Here is a 20,695-nt window from a genome sequence, read left to right as displayed (position 1 = left end):
ATGGTAAAAGAGGGGGGGGGGGTGTGGCATTGTTAATCAAGGAGAGTATTACAGCGGCAGAAAGGACGTTTGAGGACTCGTCTACTGAGGTAGTATGGGCCGAGGTTAGAAACAGCAGAGGAGAGGTCACCCTGTTGGGAGTTTTCTATAGACCTCCGAATAGTTCCAGAGATGTAGAGGAAAGGATAGCGAAGATGATTCTCGACAGGAGCGAGAGTAACAGGGTAGTTGTTATGGGGGACGTTAACTTTCCAAATACTGACTGGAAATACTATAGTTCGAGTACTTTAGATGGGTCAGTTTTTGTCCAGTGTGTGCAGGAGGGTTTTCTGACACAGTATGTAGACAGGCCAACCAGGGGCGATGCCACATTGGATTTGGTACTGGCTAATGAACCCAGCCAGGTGTTAGATTTAGATGTAGGTGAGCACTTTGGTGATAGTGATCACAATTCGGTTAGGTTTACCTTAGCGATGGGCAAGGACAGGTATATACCGCAGGGCAAGAATTATAGCTGGGGGAAAGGAAATTATGATGCGATTAGGCAAGATTTAGGATGCGTAGGATGGGGAAGGAAACTGCAGGGGATGGACACAATCAAAATGTGGAGCTTATTCAGGGAGCAGCTACTGCGTGTCCTTGATAAGTATGTACCTGTCAGGCAGGGAGGAAGTTGTCGAGCGAGGGAGCCATGGTTTACTAAAGAAGTTGAAGCGCTTGTCAAGAGGAAGAAGAAGGCTTATGTTAGGATGAGACGTGAAGGCTCAGTTAGGGCGCTTGAGAGTTACAAGCTAGCCAGGAAGGATCTAAAGGGAGAGCTAAGAAGAGCAAGGAGAGGACACGAGAAGTCATAGGCGGATAGGATCAGGGAAAACCCTAAGGCTTTCTATAGGTATATCAGGAATAAAAGAATGACTAGAGTTAGATTAGGGCCAATCAAGGATAGTAGTGGGAAGTTGTGTGTGGAATCAGAGGAGATAGGGGAAGCGTTAAATGAATATTTTTCGTCAGTATTTACAGTAGAGAAAGAAAATGTTGTCGAGGCGAATACTGAGATACAGACTACTAGGCTAGATGGGATTGAGGTTCACAAGGAGGAGGTGTTAGCAATTTTGCAAAGTGCGAAAATAGATAAGTCCTCTGGGCCAGATGGGATTTATCCTAGGATTCTCTGGAAAGCCAGGGAGGAGATTGCAGAGCCTTTGACCTTGATCTTTATGTCGTCATTGTCGACAGGAATAGTGCCGGAAGACTGGAGGATAGCAAATGTTGTCCCCTTGTTCAAGAAGGGGAGTAGAGACAGCCCTGGTAATTATAGACCTGTGAGCCTTACTTCGGTTATGGGTAAAATGTTGGAAAAGGTTATAAGAGACAGGATTTATAATCATCTTGAAAAGAATAAGTTCATTAGAGATAGTCAGCACGGTTTTGTGAAGGGTAGGTCGTGCCTCACAAACCTTATTGAGTTTTTTGAGAAGGTGACCAAACAGGTGGATGAGGGTAAAGCCGTGGATGTGGTGTATATGGATTTCAGTAAGGCGTTTGATAAGGTTCCCCACGGTAGGCTATTGCAGAAAATATGGAAGTATGGGATTGAAGGTGATTTAGTGCTTAGGATCAGAAATTGGCTAGCTGAAAGAAGACAGAGGGTGGTGGTTGATGGCAAATGTTCATCCTGGAGTTTAGTTACTAGTGGTGTACCGCAAGGATCTGTTTTGGGGCCACTGCTGTTTGTCATTTTTATAAATGACCTGGATGAGGGTCATTTATCGGGTGGGTTAGTAAATTTGCGGATGACACGAAGGTCGGTGGAGTTGTGGATAGTGCCGAAGGATGTTGTAGGTTACAGAGGGACATAGATAGGCTGCAGAGCTGGGCTGAGAGATGGCAAATGGAGTTTAATGAGGAAAAGTGTGAGGTGATTCACTTTGGAAGGAGTAACAGGAATGCAGAGTACTGGGCTAATAGGAAGATTCTTGGTAGTGTAGATGAGCAGAGAGATCTTGGTGTCCAGGTACATAAATCCCTGAAAGTTGCTACCCAGGTTAATAGGGCTGTTAAGAAGGCATATGGTGTGTTAGCTTTTATTAGTAGGGGGATCGAGTTTCGGAGCCACGAGGTCATGCTTCAGCCGTACAAAACTTTGGTGTGGCCGCAACTGGAGTATTGCGTGCAGTTCTGGTCACCGCATTATAGGAAGGATGTGGAAGCTTTGGAAAGGGTGCAGAGGAGATTTACTAGGATGTTGCCTGGTATGGAGGGAAGGTCTTACGAGGGAAGGCTGAGGGACTTGAGGTTGTTTTCGTTAGAGAGAAGGAGGAGGAGAGGTGACTTAATAGAGACATATAAGATAATCAGATGGTTAGATAGGGTGGATAGTGAGAGTCTTTTTCCTCGGATGGTGATGGCAAACACGAGGGGACATAGCTTTAAGTTGAGGGGTGATAGATATAGGACAGATGTCAGAGGTAGTTTCTTTACTCAGAGAGTAGTAGGGGCGTGGAACGCCCTGCCTGCAACAGTAGTAGACTCGCCAACTTTAAGGGCATTTAAGTGGTCATTGGATAGACAGATGGATGAAAATGGAATAGTGTAGGTCAGATGGTTTCACAGGTCGGCGCAACATCAAGGGCCGAAGGGCCTGTACTGCGCTGTAATGTTCTATGTAATGTTCTATATGGAGGGGAATGGGACTCAGCAACAATAGTCAGTTCGATGTGAGGAGGGTTAAGGTTAAGAGTCGGCGTGTCAATAGTAGCGGGAGTTGGAACAGCGGGGAGGGATGGCAAGAATACATTGTGTACGGTAATGGGGGAGGATCAATGGTAACAGAGGGAAGGGTAACGGTAACATTGGATGGATCAAGGGTGATGGGTTCAAGCTGGGAGGTTGCAGGAGGAGGTTGGAAGGTGGGGAGATTTGCCCTGAATTCCACATGCACTATTTTCTCCAATGATAATGGAAACCACGTGGACACTCAAGGATTGCAAAGAGAATGGAAGGAGGAAAATGACAGTGGGTGTGTCTTCTCCCTGGCTGCAATCTGAAGGCAGATATCAGAGAGCTGTTCATTGCCTTGATGTTTCAGCTCACTAGCAAAAGAGGGCAGAATCGCCACGCTCTGCTGATTTATTGTTCAGAAAGGCCACAGCAACATGTGTCTCATACACCCAATTTATCTAGTACCACGGGAAGAAGAACAAAGAGAGAGGCTACAGACGGCTTTATTCCCTCAACTCATGATGCTTGAGTGCCAGTAATAGGCAGAACAGGAAAGTGAGGATGCTCCGAATGATAACAGCCAGGGACGTCCTTATGGAAGATGGGCACTGGCACGTCATCGCATCCTCAGGACAAGGGCAAATTACCTAGAAATGCCACAGAGGCAATGCCAGAGATGTCTAAGGATGTCACATGAAATGGTCACAGAAATTTGTAGAATCCTGCAGCATGACCTGCTTCCACTCAGCTTCGGTGGGAATCCCATGCCAGTTGCCCTCAAAGTGACTGCCACACACAATTTCTTTTTTCCAGCAGCTCCTTCCAGGGTGACATAGGTGGTATCTCGCAGTCTGCGACCCACAGGTGCCTTTTATCGACATGCCAATGAGTTCATCTTTTTACCTGTAGACGAGGATGGCCAGGCAGGAAGGTCTGCGGCCTTTGGCACCATGGCTGGGTTCCCTAGAGTGCAAGAGGTGATTGTACTCATGTGGCCATTAGAGCGCCCTGGGACCAGACTGCTGTCTTTGTCAATTTCAAAGGCATCCACTCTTTAAATGTGCAACTGGTTTGCGGCTACAGGAAAAGAATCATATATGTTTGCGCTCGTTTCCCAGAGAGCTGTCATGAATCCTACATTTTGAGGAACACCCAGTTTCCAGCGGTTTTTGAGGAACCAGCCGAAGTGGATGGATGGATCCTGGGTGACAAGGGTTACCCCCTTTGTACATGGTTGATGACACCAGTGCATCATTCTTAAAGTGCTGCTGAAGAGAGGTACAATGTTGCTCACACATCCACCAGAGCCATCATTGAACACACCATTGGCTGCTGCAAATGTGATTTTGTTGCCTTGACTGGTCTGGAGGGGCTCATTACACGCCACAGAGGGTATCACGAATCATTGTCTGCTGTGCCTTGCACAACCTTTCAATTAGACGCGGAAACATTCTGCAGGCAGAGGAACAGGAGGAACACCAGTCCTCCTCAGATGAGGATGACTATGAAGAGGGTGAGGAGGAGGACAACAATGACACCGATGCCATCATCGATATGAGGGCCATGGAGAGACATACAAGGGACAGAGAGAACCTCATTTATGCACATTTCAGACAACAATAAGCCACATCATCAAGGAATGTTGGGAGGAGAAACATCACAATTCCCCACAGAAATTCCCTTTTGCAGGAGGTCTTATTCATCACTCTTAATGAAGTGTGGCTGCACTTTCATGTGATTGGCATTTGAAATCATCCACGGGCTCCGATGAATACGACTACACACCACTGCAAGCAATGTTAAGTTATGACTCTGGAAAACATAAGGAAGGCATGACCCAGTATTAGAAAAAGTTAATAATCATCAATCGGAAAATAGCCATCATAGTGAAGGCTCAAATTCAAATAAGATATGGACACTGGACAGTTCCTGAGATGCTTTGCAAACATCATTGCGTTTCTGCCATAGGCCTCAAAAGAACATCTTTGTATCCATCCATCTGTAACCAAGCAAAACGTTACTGAGAATGGGTCAAATTTTGCCAGATGTTTTAATATATCCTTGTAATCATGAACATTACTACATCACCCATGTGACCTTCGTGCTCAAAACTCTTTAAATTTTCTTTTTCTCACACTGCATCTTGGTGCTACCCCAACATTAGCAGATGAGGTGGGGGCAGTCCGCTCAGTGTGCTGGCCCGTTGTAAATGACAGTGGTGGGCGTCCTCTGGAGGAACAGGGCCTTGATGGATCCATCCTACTGGGGGTCTGCAGCCTTGGTGCTTGAGTATCCCCCGTGTGTTCGCCTGCTGGAGGTAAGGGGGTCAATGTCGGGTGGGAGGATAAGACGCCGCTTACCCTGGGGGTGTACTGAGAGGAAGGCCCCAGCTCAGCTGGCATTTGACTACATTCCTTGTGTACCCTCTGCCTTAAAGACAACTAGCCATGGAAGAAATCAATGGAGCTGTTTCACCAGGACCACTTATCTTTGCAGATCTGAGCAAGTCATTGATGTGCTTGCAGCACCGCACCCATGTTCTTCGAGTTACCCCAAGGTTTGAGACCTCTTCTGCGATGTCCATCCAGGCCGCCTTGGTGAGGCAGGAGGGTCTTTACACTCCATCTGCAGGGAACAGGACCTCCCGCCTTTCCCTATCGGCCCGGAAGAGAACCTGCAGGGAGGCATCACTGAACCGTGGAGCGGGACACTGCCTGCTGACTGCCATGACATTCACTTGGCTGTAGGGAAAATAAATTATGTGAAGTTGGTGGTGAGTTTCACAAAATAAGGGTTGCGAAAACATTTTGATTTAAGTGAAACCTTCAATTTAAGTTATTCTGAAGATACATGAAAGGAAGGCTGCTGCTCCTTGAGGCTGAAGCACAGAATGTTTTATATCTGTGGCGATCATGGTGCTTGGGGCAGTGACGGCGGGTTCCACCAATGAAAGGCCATATGATCCCATGTGTTCCCTGTGCCTGTCGCTGCATGGCTAATTTAAATACAAAATTGCATGGGAAATGGTTTGCGGTGGGAATGGAAGTTACGACAACTTCCGGTCCCACCGTCGGGTATGCTGCGGCAATGATAAGATTCCACCCTGTGTGTGAGATTGGGATTGTGTGTGAGGGACTGGGCTAGTGTGAGAGATCTTGCCAGTGTGTGAGATTGGGACAGTGTGGGCTGGATTAGAGCTGGAGCAGCCTGTGCACCACCCCCCGCCCCCCCACCACCCCCACCACCAATCACGTGGCAGGGGTGGACTGGCCAATGTCAGAAATGTGTCAGCTGCCTGTGCGCAGGCACTGGCGCCAATTTAAAGGGCAGCCAGCCAATCAGCAGGATTGGCTGCAGCCAATCAGCAGGAGGTTTCCTTGCCCATGTTTGACCTGATGCTACGAGAATTCATGGGGTCCAGAGTCAATGTTGAGGACTCCCAGTGCCACACCCTCCTGACTGTGTACCACTGTGCCGCCACCTCTGCTGGGTCTGTCCTGCCGGTGGGGCAGGACACACCCAGGGATAGTGATGGTGTTGTCTGGGACATTGCCTGTAAGGTATGATTCTGTGAGTATGACTATGTCAGGCTATTGCTTGACTAGTCTGTGGGACAACTCTCCCAACTTTGGCACAAGTTCCCAGACGTTAGTGAGGAGGACTTTGCATGGTTGATAGGGCTGGGTTTGCCATTGTCGTTTCCAGTGCCTCACTCGATGCTGGTGGCTTCCTCTGGCTTCATTCCTTTTCTTAGACTTTGAAGCAGTTTGATACAACCGAGTGCCTTGCTAGGCCATTTCAGAGGGCATTTAAGAATGAACAATGTTGCTGTGGGTCTGGAGTCACATGTAGGCCAGACCAGGTAAGGACAGCAGATTTCCTTCCCTAATGACATGAGTGAACCAGATGGGTTTTTACAATAATCAACAAAGGTTTCATGGCCAGCTTTTAATTCCAGATTTATTAATTGAATTCAAATTTCATCATCTGAAGTTGCAGGGAGGGATAGGGCAAAATTTGACGGAGATACCAGAGGTCTTGCGCAGCCATGAGTGGATGAAGGAGTGTCCATCCATGCCATGACTGCTGCCATGTCTCAGGCCTATGAGCGTATGGTTCCCTCCATCGAGAGGTTGGCGACTCTCACGGAGAACCGCATCCCACAGATCCACGCTGACCTGCACACCATCGATTCTGGGTACTGCCTGTGTGGAGTTTGCAAGTTCTCCCTGTGTCTGCGTGGGTTTTCTCCGGGTGCTCCGGTTTCCTCCCACAAGCCAAAAGACTTGCAGGTTGGTAGGTAAATTGGCCATTATAAATTGTCACTAGTATAGGTAGGTGGTAGGGAAATATAGGGACAGGTGGGGATGTTTGGTAGGAATATGGGATTAGTGTAGGATTAGTATAAATGGGTGGTTGATGGTCGGCACAGACTCGGTGGGCCGAAGGGCCTGTTTCAGTGCTGTATCTCTAATCTAATCGCCTTGGCCATGAGCTCGATGCAGCAGTGGCAAGGCAAGAAAAGGAACAGAAGCTCTAATAAGCAAGAAGGTTCAAAAGAGCCTTCAAAGGAAGGAGGAGAGGCTGCAAGCTCCCTTCAGGGTGAACAGAGTTTGGCCATTGGCTCCTTAGCCCCTCCAGCAGTGAGCCCAGCTCCAGCAGGTGCGATGCCTGAGGAGGTGAGTCCTGCATCATTCCAGGGCATCTCCATGCACCTGAGGCCTGCCAGGCATCAGGCAGATAGAGGACATCCGCTAAAGTCAACACAGGCCAAGGGGCAGCCTGCCTCCAGCCCAGCTGCTGCTGCTGAGATCACACCCCCTAGGAGCACCCACAAATGTATTAAGAAGAGCACATAGCCACACTTTGGGTCTCACAGGTGTAGAATATACATTCTGTGTTAATGAATTATAAGATCCTTTGTTCAAATCATTAGGCTTCATTGTCTGAAAGCCATGTGCCATTATGCCTTAATAGTGAGATGTTAACATCACCTTAGGGCTATGTCTATGTGACCACAGCCCTCATTAACATGCCAATGTGATGAGAGCCCTCGTTAATATATGGTATCTCATGGGCACTAGTACACATTGCTGCAAATGAGTCGTTGTGAAGTTGTCTCTTGCCTCCTTCATGCATTGCTCTACCTATCTAGCCTCCTGCTTTGGTATCTGAGGATGTGCCAATTCTGTTGACGGAATTGCTCATGGACCTTAAAGCCCACCCTCTCATCCAACAGTGTGAGCAATCAGACCCATCACACAGCAGTTAGCCAACCCCATACTGACCCCCCACCCCCAAACACTCGTTTCTCTCCTTTGCAGAGCCTGCAGCAATGGGCTCTCACAATGGCCTCCAAACCCCCCTCTTCCTCTATGCAGCAATGCTCCAGGCTGCCCACCTGTCACGGCACGGTGCCCTCTCGCCTTTGTGCCATCAAGTTTTACCTGTCATGAATCCGGAGGTGTTTCAATGCCGCCCACTGTTCACACAATCACTGATCAATCATTAAATCACTTTGAATGATATTTAAATACATTTAAATCAGCATTTCAGCAGTTTAAAATAGGTTACTGTCACATTGCAGTGCGGCCATTGTGCTTTCCAGCCACTGACAAAATCCGGAACTGACATCATAACGCTGGATTTCCAGGCAGACGGCAGCATTGCGATTCTCTGCACCCACCCCCTCACACCACCATTCCTGCCCTCAACGACCACACAAAATCCAGCCCTGTGTGTGTGATTTGGACAACGTGTGAGATTAGGACAGTGTCAGATATTGAGACAGTGTAAGCAATCAGGACAGTCTAATAAATAGGGACAAAGTGAGAGTTTGGGACTGGGCAAGAGATATTGCCAGTGTGTGAGATTGGGACAGTATGAGAGACTCGGGCAGTTTAAGAGATGAGGACAGTGTAAGAGATAGGGACAGTGTGAGTGAAAGGGACAGTGTGAGAGATTGGTACAGTGTGTGAGTTTAGGATAGTTTGTGAGGTTGTGACACTGTGAGAGATTGGTACAGTGTGAAAGTTTAGGACATTGTTTGAGATTTGAGCAATGTAAAAGATGAGGATGGTGTAACAGATATTAACTGATTGATAGGGACTGTGTGAGAGATTGTGACTGTCTGAAATTGGGACAGTCTGTGAGTTTGTTACAGTGTGTGAGATTGGGACAATGTGAAAGATTGGAGGAGTATGAGAGATATTGCCAGTGTGTCAGAAGTCGTCGAGGAGGGTTTGTCTACTGAGTCATTATGGGTGGAAGTCAGAAACAGGAAAGGAGCAGTCACTTTATTGGGAGTTTTCTATAGACCCCCCAATAGCAACAGAGACACGGAGGAACAGATTGGGAGGCAGATTTTGGAAAGGTGCAGAAGTAACAGGGTTGTTGTCATGGGTGACTTCAACTTCCCTAATATTGATTGGAACCTCCTTAGTGCAAATAGTTTGGATGGAGCAGTTTTTGTCAGGTGTGTCCAGGAAGGTTTCCTGACTCAATATGTAGATAGGCTGACTAGAGGGGAGGCTATGTTGGATTTGGTGCTTGGCAACGAACCAGGCCAGGTGGCAGATCTCTCGCGTGGGAGAGCATTTCGGTGATAGTGATCACAACTCCCTGACCTTTACTATAGTCATGGAGAGGGACAGGAGCAGACAGGATGGGAAAATATTTAATTGGGGGAGGGGGAATTAGAATGCTATTAGGCAGGAACTGGGGAGCATAAATTGGAAACAGATGTTCTCAGGGAAATGCACGACAGAAATGTGGAGGTTGTTTAGGGAGCACTTGCTGCGACTGCTGGATAGGTTTGTCCCGATGAGGCAAGGAAGGGATGGTAGGGTGAAGGAACCTTGGATGACAAGAGATGTGGAACAGTTAGTCAAGAGGAAGAAGGAAGCTTACTTTAAGGTTGAGGAAGCAAGGAACAGACAGGGCTCTAGAGGGTTACAAGGTAGCCAGGAAGGAACTGAAGAATGGACTTACGAGAGCTAGAAGGGGACATGAAAAAGTCTTGGCAGGTAGGATTAAGGAAAATCCCAAGGCATTCTACACTTATGTGAGGAACAAGAGGATGGCCAGAGTGAGGGTAGGGCCGATCAGGGATAGTGGAGGGAACTTGTGCCTGGAGTCGGAGGAGGTAGGGGAGGTCCTAAATGAATACTTTGCTTCAGTATTCACTAGTGAGAGGGACCTTGTCGTTTGTGAGGACAGCGTGAAACAGGCTGATATGCTCGAACAGGTTGATGTTCAGAGGGAGGATGTGCTGGAAATTTTGAAAGACATGAGGACAGATAAGTCCCCGGGGCCAGACGGGATATACCCAAGGATATTACGGGAGGCAAGGGAAGAGATTGCCGCGCCATTGGCGATGATCTTTGCGTCCTCACTTTCTACTGGAGTAGTACCAGATGATTGGAGGGTGGCAAATGCTATTCCCTTGTTCAAGAAAGGGAATAGGGATAACCCTGGGAATTACAGACCAGTCAGTCTTACGTCGATAGTGGGCAAATTATTGGACAGGATTCTGAGAGACAGGATTTATGATTATTTGGAAAAGCATAATTTGATTAGAGACAGTCAGCATGGCTTTGTGAGGGGCAGGTCATGCCTCACAAGCCTTATTGAATTCTTTGAAGATGTGACAAAACACTTTGATGAAGGAAGAGCAGTGGATGTGGTGTATATGGATTTTAGCAAGGCGTTTGATAAGCTTCCCCATGGTAGGCTCATTCAGAAAGTTAGGAGGCATGGGATACAGGGAAAGTTGGCTGTCTGGATACAGAATTGGCTGGCCCATAGAAGACAGAGGGTGGTAGTAGATGGAAAGTATTCAGCCTGGAGCTCGGTGACCAGTGGTGTTCTGCAGGGATCTGTTCTGGGACCTCTGCTCTTTGTGATTTTTATAAATGACTTGGATGAGGAAGTGGAAGGCTGGGTTAGCAAGTTTGCCGATGACACGAAGGTTGCTGGAGTTGTGGACAGTGTGGAAGGCTGTTGTAGGTTGCAACGGGACATTGACAGGATGCAGAGCTGGGCTGAGAAGTGGCAGATGGAGTTCAACCTGGAAAAGTGTGAAGTGATTCATTTTGGAAGGTCGAATTTGAATGTGGAATACAGGCTTAAAGACAGGATTCTTGGTAGTGTGGAGGAACAGAAGGATCTTGGGGTCCATGTCCATAGATCGCTCAAAGTTGCCACCCAAGTTGATAGGGTTGTTAAGAAGGCGTATGGTGTGTTGGCTTTCATTAACAGGGGGATTGAGTTTAAGAGCCATGAGGTTATGCTGCAGCTCTATAAAGCCCTGGTTAGACCACACTTGGAATATTGTGTTCAGTTCTGGTCGCCTCATTATAGGAAGGATGTGGAAGCTTTAGAGAGGGTGCAGAGGAGATTTACCAGGATGCTGCCTGGACTGGAGGGCATGTCTTACGAAGAAAGGTTGGGGGAGCTCGGGCTTTTCTCATTGGAACGAAGAAGGATGAGAGGTGACTTGATAGAGGGGTACAAGATGATGAGAGGCATAGATAGAGTGGATAGCCAGAGACATGTTCCCAGGGTGGAAAGGGCTATCACCAGGGGGCATAATTTTAAAGTGATTGGAGGAAGGTTTCAGGGAGATGTCAGAGGTAGGTTCTTTACACAGAGAGTGGTGGGTGCGTGGAATGCACTGCCAGCGGTGGTAGTAGAAGCAGATACATTAGGGACATTTAAGCGACTCTTGGATAGGTACATGGATGATAGTAGAATGAAGGGTATGTAGGTAGTTTGATCTTAGAGTAGGTTAAAGGTTTGGCACAACATCGTGGGCCGAAGGGCCTGTACTGTGCTGTACCGTTCTATGTTCTATGTTCTATGTGTGAGATTTAGACTGTGTGAGGGACAAGGGCGATGTCAGAGATGAGGACAGTGTAAGGGATAGAGACAGTGTGAGTGAAAGGGACAGACAATATGAGAGTGGGACTGTGTATGAGATTGGGAGAGTGTGTGTGATTGGAACATGGTGTGAGATTCAGGCAATGTAAGATATGAGGACAGTGTAATAGATTGTGACAGTTTGTTTGATTGGGACAGTGTGAGAGATTCATTCGGACCCTATTTTTGAGAGGGTCATTGTGCAAGATTAACAATGTTTGACCTTGGCAAAGTGATTGGGATTGCTTTTGAGACTGACAGTGTGTGAGATTGGGACATTGTTTGAGACTGTGACAGTGTGTGAGATTGGGACAGTGTGTGAGATTGGGACATTGTTTGAGACTGTGACAGTGTGTGAGATCGGGACAGTGTGTGAGATTGGGACATTGTTTGAGATTGGGACAGTGTGTGAGATTGGGACATTGTTTGAGACTGACAGTGTGTGAGATTGGGACATTGTTTGAGACTGTGACAGTGTGTGAGATTGGGACAGTGTGTGAGATTGGGACATTGTTTGAGACTGTGACAGTGTGTGAGATCGGGACAGTGTGTGAGATTGGGACATTGTTTGAGATTGGGACAGTGTGTGAGATTGGGACATTGTTTGAGATTGGGACAGTGTGTGAGATTGGGACATTGTTTGAGACTGTGACAGTGTGTGAGATCGGGACAGTGTGTGAGATTGGGACATTGTTTGAAATTGGGACAGTGTGTGAGATTGGGACAGTGTGTGAGATTGGGACATTGTTTGAGATTGGCACAGAGTTTGAGAGTTTAGTTTAATTTAGAGATTGGCCAGTGTAAGAGATTGGCATGTTGCGGAAATTCAAGCAGTGTAAGAAATGAGGACAGTGTCAGAGATTGTGAGATTTTGTTTGATAGGGGCATTGTGAGATATTGGCAGTGTTTGAGATAGGGATAGTGTGAGAGATAGGGATAGTGTGTGCGATTTGGACAATGTGTGAGATTGAGACAGTGTAAGAGCTGAGGACAGTGTAAGAAATAGGGACAGTGTAACAGATTGGGACAGTGCGACAGATATCACCAGTGTGAGATTCAGAAAGTGTGAGATACTAGGGCAGTGTAAGAGAAAGGGACAGTGTGAGAGATTTCAGACTGTGTGTGAGGCTGGGACAGTGTGAGAGATTGGGACAATATAAAATATCGGGACATTATGTGAGTTTGGAACAGTATAAGAGATGAGGACTGTATGAGAAATTGGCAGTGTTTGAGAGATAGGGAGAGTGTTGATACTGGGACAGGGCGTGAGTTGGTACATTGTGAGAGATTGTGACTATGTGAGATTGGACCATGTTTGAGTTTGGGACAGTGTTCGTGATTGAGACAGTGTATGAGAGATTGGGACAGTGTAAGTGTGCGGGTTTTGAATCTAATTTGACGTCCTGGGCTTCTCGATTCAGTAGTTCCCGCCGATACTGTAAATCATTGTGAAACCCAGTGTTATTGAAACAAGTCTGCCTCCCATTTCGATTCTTCTCACATAACCTGAAGATACTGGATAAGGCTGATCAGATAGTGTGGTAGCAGAATGGGACAGTCCAGGGCTCAGTGTGGATACACACTCGCCCCGTTACTGACTCTCCTCAATTTATTATGTGGGTTTAACATTAACTCCCACAGTCCAGGTTAACTCATCAATAAACAATCAACAGTGATAAATGTCAAACTTAATGTGCTCGCCACAAATCACATATTTGTACACATAGTGCCACGTCATTAAATGTTTCGCCTCCTTTACGTAGACGGTCTTTAGACAGAAGGTTTTGTGAATGAATTTGAAATAGTTTCGGGAACAGTGTCGCTTTAAACAGGCGGGACTCGCTCGGTGAGGTGGGAGCGACCAATCGGTGTGGTGGCGGGCCGGCTCTTTAAAGGCAGCTCGGCACAAACTTGGCCACATCGCACTTGCATCCTGAGTGAGATCTGAGCTGGGGACAGCAAAGAATTGGCCATGGCTGAGAACGGGCTGATGGACAACGGGGAGACAGAGAGAGAAATACCGCTTCAGCTACAGATCCCAACGCAAAACGTGCTAGTCAAGTACACCAAGGTAATCATTATATTGGGAGCCGTGCGTGGGAATCAGAGTCATAACGGCACAGAAGGAGGCCATTCAGCCCATCGAGTCCATGCTGGCTCTCTGTAGAGCAATTTCAGTCCCATTCCCTCGCTTTATCCCTGCAAGTTTAATTCCCTCAAGTGCCCACCAATTTCCCTGCTTAATTTCAAGCTGATTGTCAGTGGTGGGCTTTCACTGTCTGTTAACGACATTCACTGTGATCCGGATTCAGTGTCTGTCGGTGACATTTACTGTGATCCGGATTCGCTGTCTTAACGACATTCACTGTGATCCGGATTCAGTGTCTGTCGGTGACATTCACTGTGATCCGGATTCGCTGTCTGTCAGTGACATTCACTGTGATCCGGATTCGCCGTCTGTCAGTGACATTCACTGTGATCCGGATTCACTGTCTGTCGGTGACATTCACTGTGATCCGGATTCGCCGTCTGTTAGTGACATTCACTGTGATCCGGATTCACTGTCTGTCAGTGACATTCACTGTGATCCGGATTCGCCGTCTGTCAGTGACATTCACTGTGATCCGGATTCAGTGTCTGTCGGTGACATTTACTGTGTTCCGGATTCACTGTCTTAACGACATTCACTGTGATCCGGATTCAGTGTCTGTCGGTGACATTCACTGTGATCCGGATTCGCTGTCTGTCAGTGACATTCACTGTGATCCGGATTCACCGTCTGTCAGTGACATTCACTGTGATCCGGATTCGCCGTCTGTCGGTGACATTCACTGTGATCCGGATTCACCGTCTGTCGGTGACATTCACTGTGATCCGGATTCGCTGTCTGTCAGTGACATTCACTGTGATCCGGATTCACCGTCTGTCGGTGACATTCACTGTGATCCGGATTCGCCGTCTGTCGGTGACATTCACTGTGATCCGGATTCACCGTCTGTCGGTGACATTCACTGTGATCCGGATTCGCCGTCTGTCGGTGACATTCACTGTGATCCGGATTCGCCGTCTGTCGGTGACATTCACTGTGATCCGGATTCGCCGTCTGTCGGTGAGATTCACTGTGATCCGGATTCACTGTCTGTTAGCGACATTCACTGTGATCCGGATTCGCTGTCTGTCGGTGACATTCACTGTGATCCGGATTCGCTGTCTGTCGGTGACATTCACTGTGATCCGGATTCACTGTCTGTTAGCGACATTCACTGTGATCCGGATTCGCTGTCTGTCGGTGACATTCACTGTGATCCGGATTCACTGTCTGTTAGCGACATTCTCTGTGATCCGGATTCACCGTCTGTTAGTGACATTCACTGTGATGCGGATTCACTGTCTGTTAGCGACATTCACTGTGATCCGGATTCGCTGTCTGTTAGCGACATTCACTGTGATCCGGATTCACTGTCTGTCGGTGACATTCACTGTGATCCGGATTCACTGTCTGTCGGTGACATTCACTGTGATCCGGATTCACTGTCTGTTAGCGACATTCACTGTGATCCGGATTCACTGTCTGTTAGCGACATTCACTGTGATCCGGATTCGCTGTCTGTCGGTGACATTCACTGTGATCCGGATTCGCTGTCTGTTAACGACATTCACTGTGATCCGGATTCACTGTCTGTTAACGACATTCACTGTGATCCGGATTCGCCGTCTGTCAGTGACATTCACTGTGATCCGGATTCACTGTCTGTTAGCGACATTCACTGTGATCCGGATTCACTGTCTGTTAGCGACATTCACTGTGATCCGGATTCGCCGTCTGTCGGTGACATTCACTGTGATCCGGATTCGCTGTCTGTTAGCGACATTCACTGTGATCCGGATTCACTGTCTGTTAACGACATTCACTGTGATCCGGATTCGCCGTCTGTCAGTGACATTCACTGTGATCCGGATTCACTGTCTGTTAGCGACATTCACTGTGATCCGGATTCGCCGTCTGTTAGCGACATTCACTGTGATGCGGATTCACCGTCTGTCGGTGACATTCACTGTGATCCGGATTCACTGTCTGTTAGCGACATTCACTGTGATCCGGATTCACTGTCTGTTAGTGACATTCACTGTGATCCGGATTCAGTGTGAACAGCGATAGCAGCAGAAGCTCCAGTTGAAGTCACCGCCGGCCAGAGCCTCTCTATGGAGTCATTTGGTCCAATGTCCAAAGAGTGCGTTTTTTTTTCAAGACCAGTTTGAGAGTTTTCAATAATAATTAAAGGCAGTCTCGGCAGTTACGATGGCCGAATGGACTCCTCCTGCGCTGTAAAATTCCTTGATTCTGAGAGTAGATACTAAAACGGGTGGGTCTGGTAGCGAGAGAGCAGCTTTCTGTGTCAAACACCCATCTCCCTGTCTCCTATTCCGATTTGTGAATATAAACCATACAGAATGAAAGGGAGCGAGAGGGAATCCGTCAGAGAACAGGATGTTAATAGCCAGGAGCAGCACTGGCACAGAATTCAGAGTTAACAGAAAGAATAAGCGGCGCATCTCTGTTCGAAGGGAGAAAGTATATTTTGTAAATCTGCCAAATGTTAACAAAAGAAGGAACGAGAAATCTGAGAAAACGGAATAAAATTATGAAACTGAAGATGTTCTATTTGTAAACTGGTTTTACCAGAAAATGATACGCCTCATTCATGAATTATGAACTTGGCTTGTAAATAAAAGCCCTGAATCCCAAGAAGTAATCATTCCTGTAAGGAAAAGACAGTCCAAAATTGTTCTGCTTGTGTTTGCTGTGGAGCACAGTTCTCTAGTACTTTAACCATTATCTTTATATTATTACAACTTCTGTTACTTATCAATTTTTTTTTCAAAAACAAACTTTTTAAGCCTTTATTTTATTCGTAAATAGTTACAATGCCACTATTCCAGGGCTACTGAACAGTCTCTTGCAGTCGATGATTTCACGTTGCTTCTGTTGTATTTAAACCCCAGCCTGAACCCTCATGATTGTGCTGCATCAGGAAGGCAATGAACGGTGTCCAGCTGTTTGCCCTCACAGAAACTAATGGATTTTGCAAATCTTTTACTTTTGAAACTAATGTTTGGAATGACATATATATATCTCTGCACATGAATGCTCCTATGTGGGCATCATCCCACCAATGCGTAGGTGTCAGCAATGTATTTCTGAGTCTGAAATCAATCTGTCGAGCAGAAGGACTGTATAAACCCGGGTCCACCTCCAAGGTTCGTTGCGGTGTAGTTGTGTTTGGGGGGGGGGGGGGGGGGGGCAATTTAGGGACAATTTGCTCACTTTATTCCTAAGTTTCTTTTGTAGAATGTCCACTTGACAATCCACTGATAAGGTGCCGCAATTCTCATATAACATTGTGTAGGCAGTTATTCAACGTTCAGCCTTATTGCTGTGTAATTGTAGACATGTAACTGGACTCCTTTTAACACTGGAATAATTGCAAACATTATTGAATGTTTCTTTCCCCGAAGCCCTCCCCTTGTCACTTCCCTTTACTCCTTTTAAAAGGCTCCTTAAAGCCTGCCCTTTGATCATACCTTGTCACCACCTTAATCCTTCCCTCACCACTGCACAGTGCCCAGATATTTTGTCTTTCTGAAACACTTGGGGACATTCTATTACATTACAGACACTAGATAAGGGCAAGGTGTGATTGTTATTACATTCAGTCTCTTTGTGATTTTCCATATGTCAGTATATGTGTGAAAATATATAGATAAGGCTGTGCATACACAGATGCATGTTTCTTTATATATATGTGCTTGTGTTTGTGTGGGTGTGCATATTTGTGTGTGCATCTTAGTAGCCTCGATAAATAGCCCTAATTCCAGCGTAGTTGCAATAACTTTGAGGAGAATCTATCAAAACAGCCAGACACCAGGCTGGGTCCAGATATGCTGCACCCAACTGATTGCTGATTTATTCAGGACAGCCAACAGGTATTAGTAAGTTTGCGGACGACATAAAGGTTGGTGGAGTTGCGGACAGTGATGAGGATTGTCAGAGGATACAGCAGGATATAGATCGGTTGGAGACTTGGGCGAAGAAATGGCAGATGGAGTTTAATTCGGACAAATGTGAGGAAGTGCATTTTGGAAGATCTAATGCAGGTGGGAAGTATACAGTAAATGGCAGAACCCGTAGGAGTATTGACAGGCAGAGAGATCTGGGCGTACAGGTCCACAGGTCACTGAAAGTGGCAACGCAGGTGGATAAGGTAGTCAAGAAGGCATATGGCATGCTTGCCTTCATCGGTCGGGGCATAGAGTATAAAAATAGGCAAGTCATGCTGCTGCTGTACAGAACCTTAGTTTGGCCACACTTAGAATATTGCGTGCAATTCTGGTCGCCACACTACCAGAAGGATGTGGAGGCTTTGGAGAGGGTACAGAAGAGGTTTACCAGGATGTTGCCTGGTCTGGAGGGCATTAGCTATGAGGAGAGGTTGGATAAACTCGGATTGTTTTCACTGGAACGACGGAGGTGGAGGGGCAACATGATAGAGGTTTACAAAGTTATGAGAGGCATGGACAGAGTGGATAGTCAGAAGCTTTTTCCCAGGGTGGAAGAGTCAGTTACTAGGGGACATAGGTTTAAGGTGAGAGGGGCAAAGTTTAGAGGGGATGTGCGAGGCAAGTTCTTTACACAGAGGGTGGTGAGTGCCTGGAACGTGTTGCCGGGGGAGGTGGTGGAAGCAGGTACGATAGCGACGTTTAAGAGGCATCTTGACAAATACATGAATAGGATGGGGAATAGAGGGATACGGACCCCGGAAGTGCAGAAGGTTTTAGTTTAGGCAGGCATCAAGATCGGCGCAGGCTTGGAGGGCCGAATGGCCTGTTCCTGTGCTGTACTGTTCTTTGTTCTTTGTATTCAGTTCTGAACACTGAGGAAAGTGATGCTTCACCTGGGAATGCAGCCAGAGCCAAGTTCATGGCACCACGGGTGGCTCAGCTGCACAAGGGGTTACAGGGAAGACTGGAAGATAGTGATAGGTGATTCAGTAGTCAGGGCAACAGGCAGGTGCTACTGTGGCCGCAGACATGAATCCAGAATTGTGTGTTGCCTCCCTCGTGCCAGGGTCAAGGATGTCACTGAGAGGTTGAAGAGCATCCTGAAAGGGGAGGGTGAACAACCAGCAGTCGTGGTGCACCAATGGCACAGGTAGAAAGAGGGATGTGATCTTGCAGTCAGAATTTAGGGAGTTAGGTAAGATATTAGCAAGCAAGACATCAAAAGTAGCAATCTCCGGATTACTCCCAGTGCCACGCGCAAGTGAGTATAGAAATAGAAGGATAAGACAGATGAATGCGTGGCTGGAAAGATAGTACAGGAGGGAGGGCTTCAGATTCCTGGGACATTGTGACTGGCTCTGGGGGAGATGGGACCTGTACAGGCCGGATGGGTTGCACCTGAACAGAGCCAGGACTGAGTTCCTTGCGGGACATTTTGCTGGTGCTGTTGGGGAGGGTTTAAACTAGTTTGACAGGGGGAATGGGACCTGAGGGTAGACTCAGCTGGGACAAAATCAGAAATGAAAATGGAAGGCAAAAAATTAATGGATGAGTCTGGAAGACAGAGGAAACAAGGGTTAGAAAATTAAAAAAAGAGTTTGGCAGTGCTCAAGGGTATCTATTTGAATGCAAAGAGTATAGCAAATGTTATAAAAAAGGGTGGCAAATGTTGTTCCCTTGTTCAAGAAAGGGAATAGGTATAACCCTGGGAATTATAGACCAGTCAGTCTTACGTAGGTAGTGGGCCAATTATTGGAGAGGATTCTGAGAGACAGGATTTATGATTATTTGGAAAAGCATGGTTTGATTAGAGACAGTCAGCATGGCTTTGTGAGGGGCAGATCATGCCTCACAAGCCTTATTGAATTCTTTGAAGATGTGACAAAACACAATGATGAAGGAAGAGCAGTGGATGTGGTGTATATGGATTTTAGCAAGGTGTTTGATAAGGTTCCCCATGGTAGGCTCATTCAGAAAGTAAGGAGGCATGGGATTCAGGGAAAGTTGGCTGTCTGGATACAAAATTGGCTGGCCCACAGAAGTCAGAGGGTGGTAGTAGATGGAAAGTATTCAGCATGGAGCTCGGTGACCAGTAGTGTTCCACAAGGATCTGTTCTGGGACCTTTGCTCTTTGTGATTTTTATAAATGACTTGGATGAGGAAGTGGAAGGCTGGGTTAGCAAGTTTGCCGATGGCATGAAGGTTGCTGGAGTTGTGGATAGTGTGGAAGGCTGTTGTAGGTTGCAATGGGACATTGACAGGATGCAGAGCTGGGCTGAGAAGTGGCAGATGGAGTTCAACCTGGAAAAGTGTGAAGTGATTCATTTTGGAAGGTCGAATTTGAATGTAGAATACAGGCTTAAAGACAGGATTCTTGGTAGTGTGGAGGAACAGAGGGATCCTGAGGTCCATGTCCATAGATCGCTCAAAGTTGCCACCCAAGTTGATAGGGTTGTTAAGAAGGCGTATGGTGTGTTGGCTTTCATTAACAGGGGGATTGAGTTTAAGAGCCGTGAGGTTATGCTGCAGCTCTATAAAGCCCTGGTTCGACCACACTTGGAATATTGTGTTCAGTTCTGGTCGCCTCATTATAGAAAGGATGTGGAAGCTTTAGAGAGGGTGCAGAGGAGATTTACCAGGATGCTGCCTGGTCTGGAGGGCATGTCCTACGAAGAAAGATTGAGGGAGCTAGGGCTTTTCTCATTGGAACGAAGAAGGATGAGAGGTGACTTGATAGAGGGGTATAAGATGATGAGAGGAATAGATAGAGTGGATAGTCAGAGACTTTTTCCCAGGGTGGAAAGGGCTATCACCACGGGGCATAATTTTAAGGTGATTGGAGGAAGGTTTCGGGGAGATGTCAGAGGTAGGTTCTTTACACAGAGAGTGGTGGGTGCGTGGAATGCGCTGCAAGAGGTGGTAGTAGAAGCAGATACATTAGGGGCATTTAAGCGACTCTTGGACAGGTACATGGATGATAGTAGAATGAAGGGTA

At 46.9% G+C, this 20,695-nt stretch overlaps 1 protein-coding gene across 1 annotated transcript in view; it reads left to right on the top strand.

Annotated features, from left to right (window-relative positions):
• The first annotated feature begins 13,507 nt into the window (after positions 1 to 13,507).
• Positions 13,508 to 20,695, top strand: part of aldh1a3 (aldehyde dehydrogenase 1 family, member A3) — a 161,665-nt gene continuing 154,477 nt past the window's right edge. Inside the window, exon 1 of the mRNA XM_068017676.1 lies at positions 13,508 to 13,711. Coding sequence (XP_067873777.1) covers positions 13,613 to 13,711 — 99 coding nt within the window. The 5' untranslated portion in view covers positions 13,508 to 13,612. The remainder of the gene's footprint in view (positions 13,712 to 20,695) is intronic.

This window comes from Heterodontus francisci, chromosome 38 (assembly GCF_036365525.1).
Source record: "Heterodontus francisci isolate sHetFra1 chromosome 38, sHetFra1.hap1, whole genome shotgun sequence".
Taxonomy (NCBI): domain Eukaryota; kingdom Metazoa; phylum Chordata; class Chondrichthyes; order Heterodontiformes; family Heterodontidae; genus Heterodontus; species Heterodontus francisci.
This window is presented reverse-complemented; position numbering and strand designations above follow the sequence as displayed.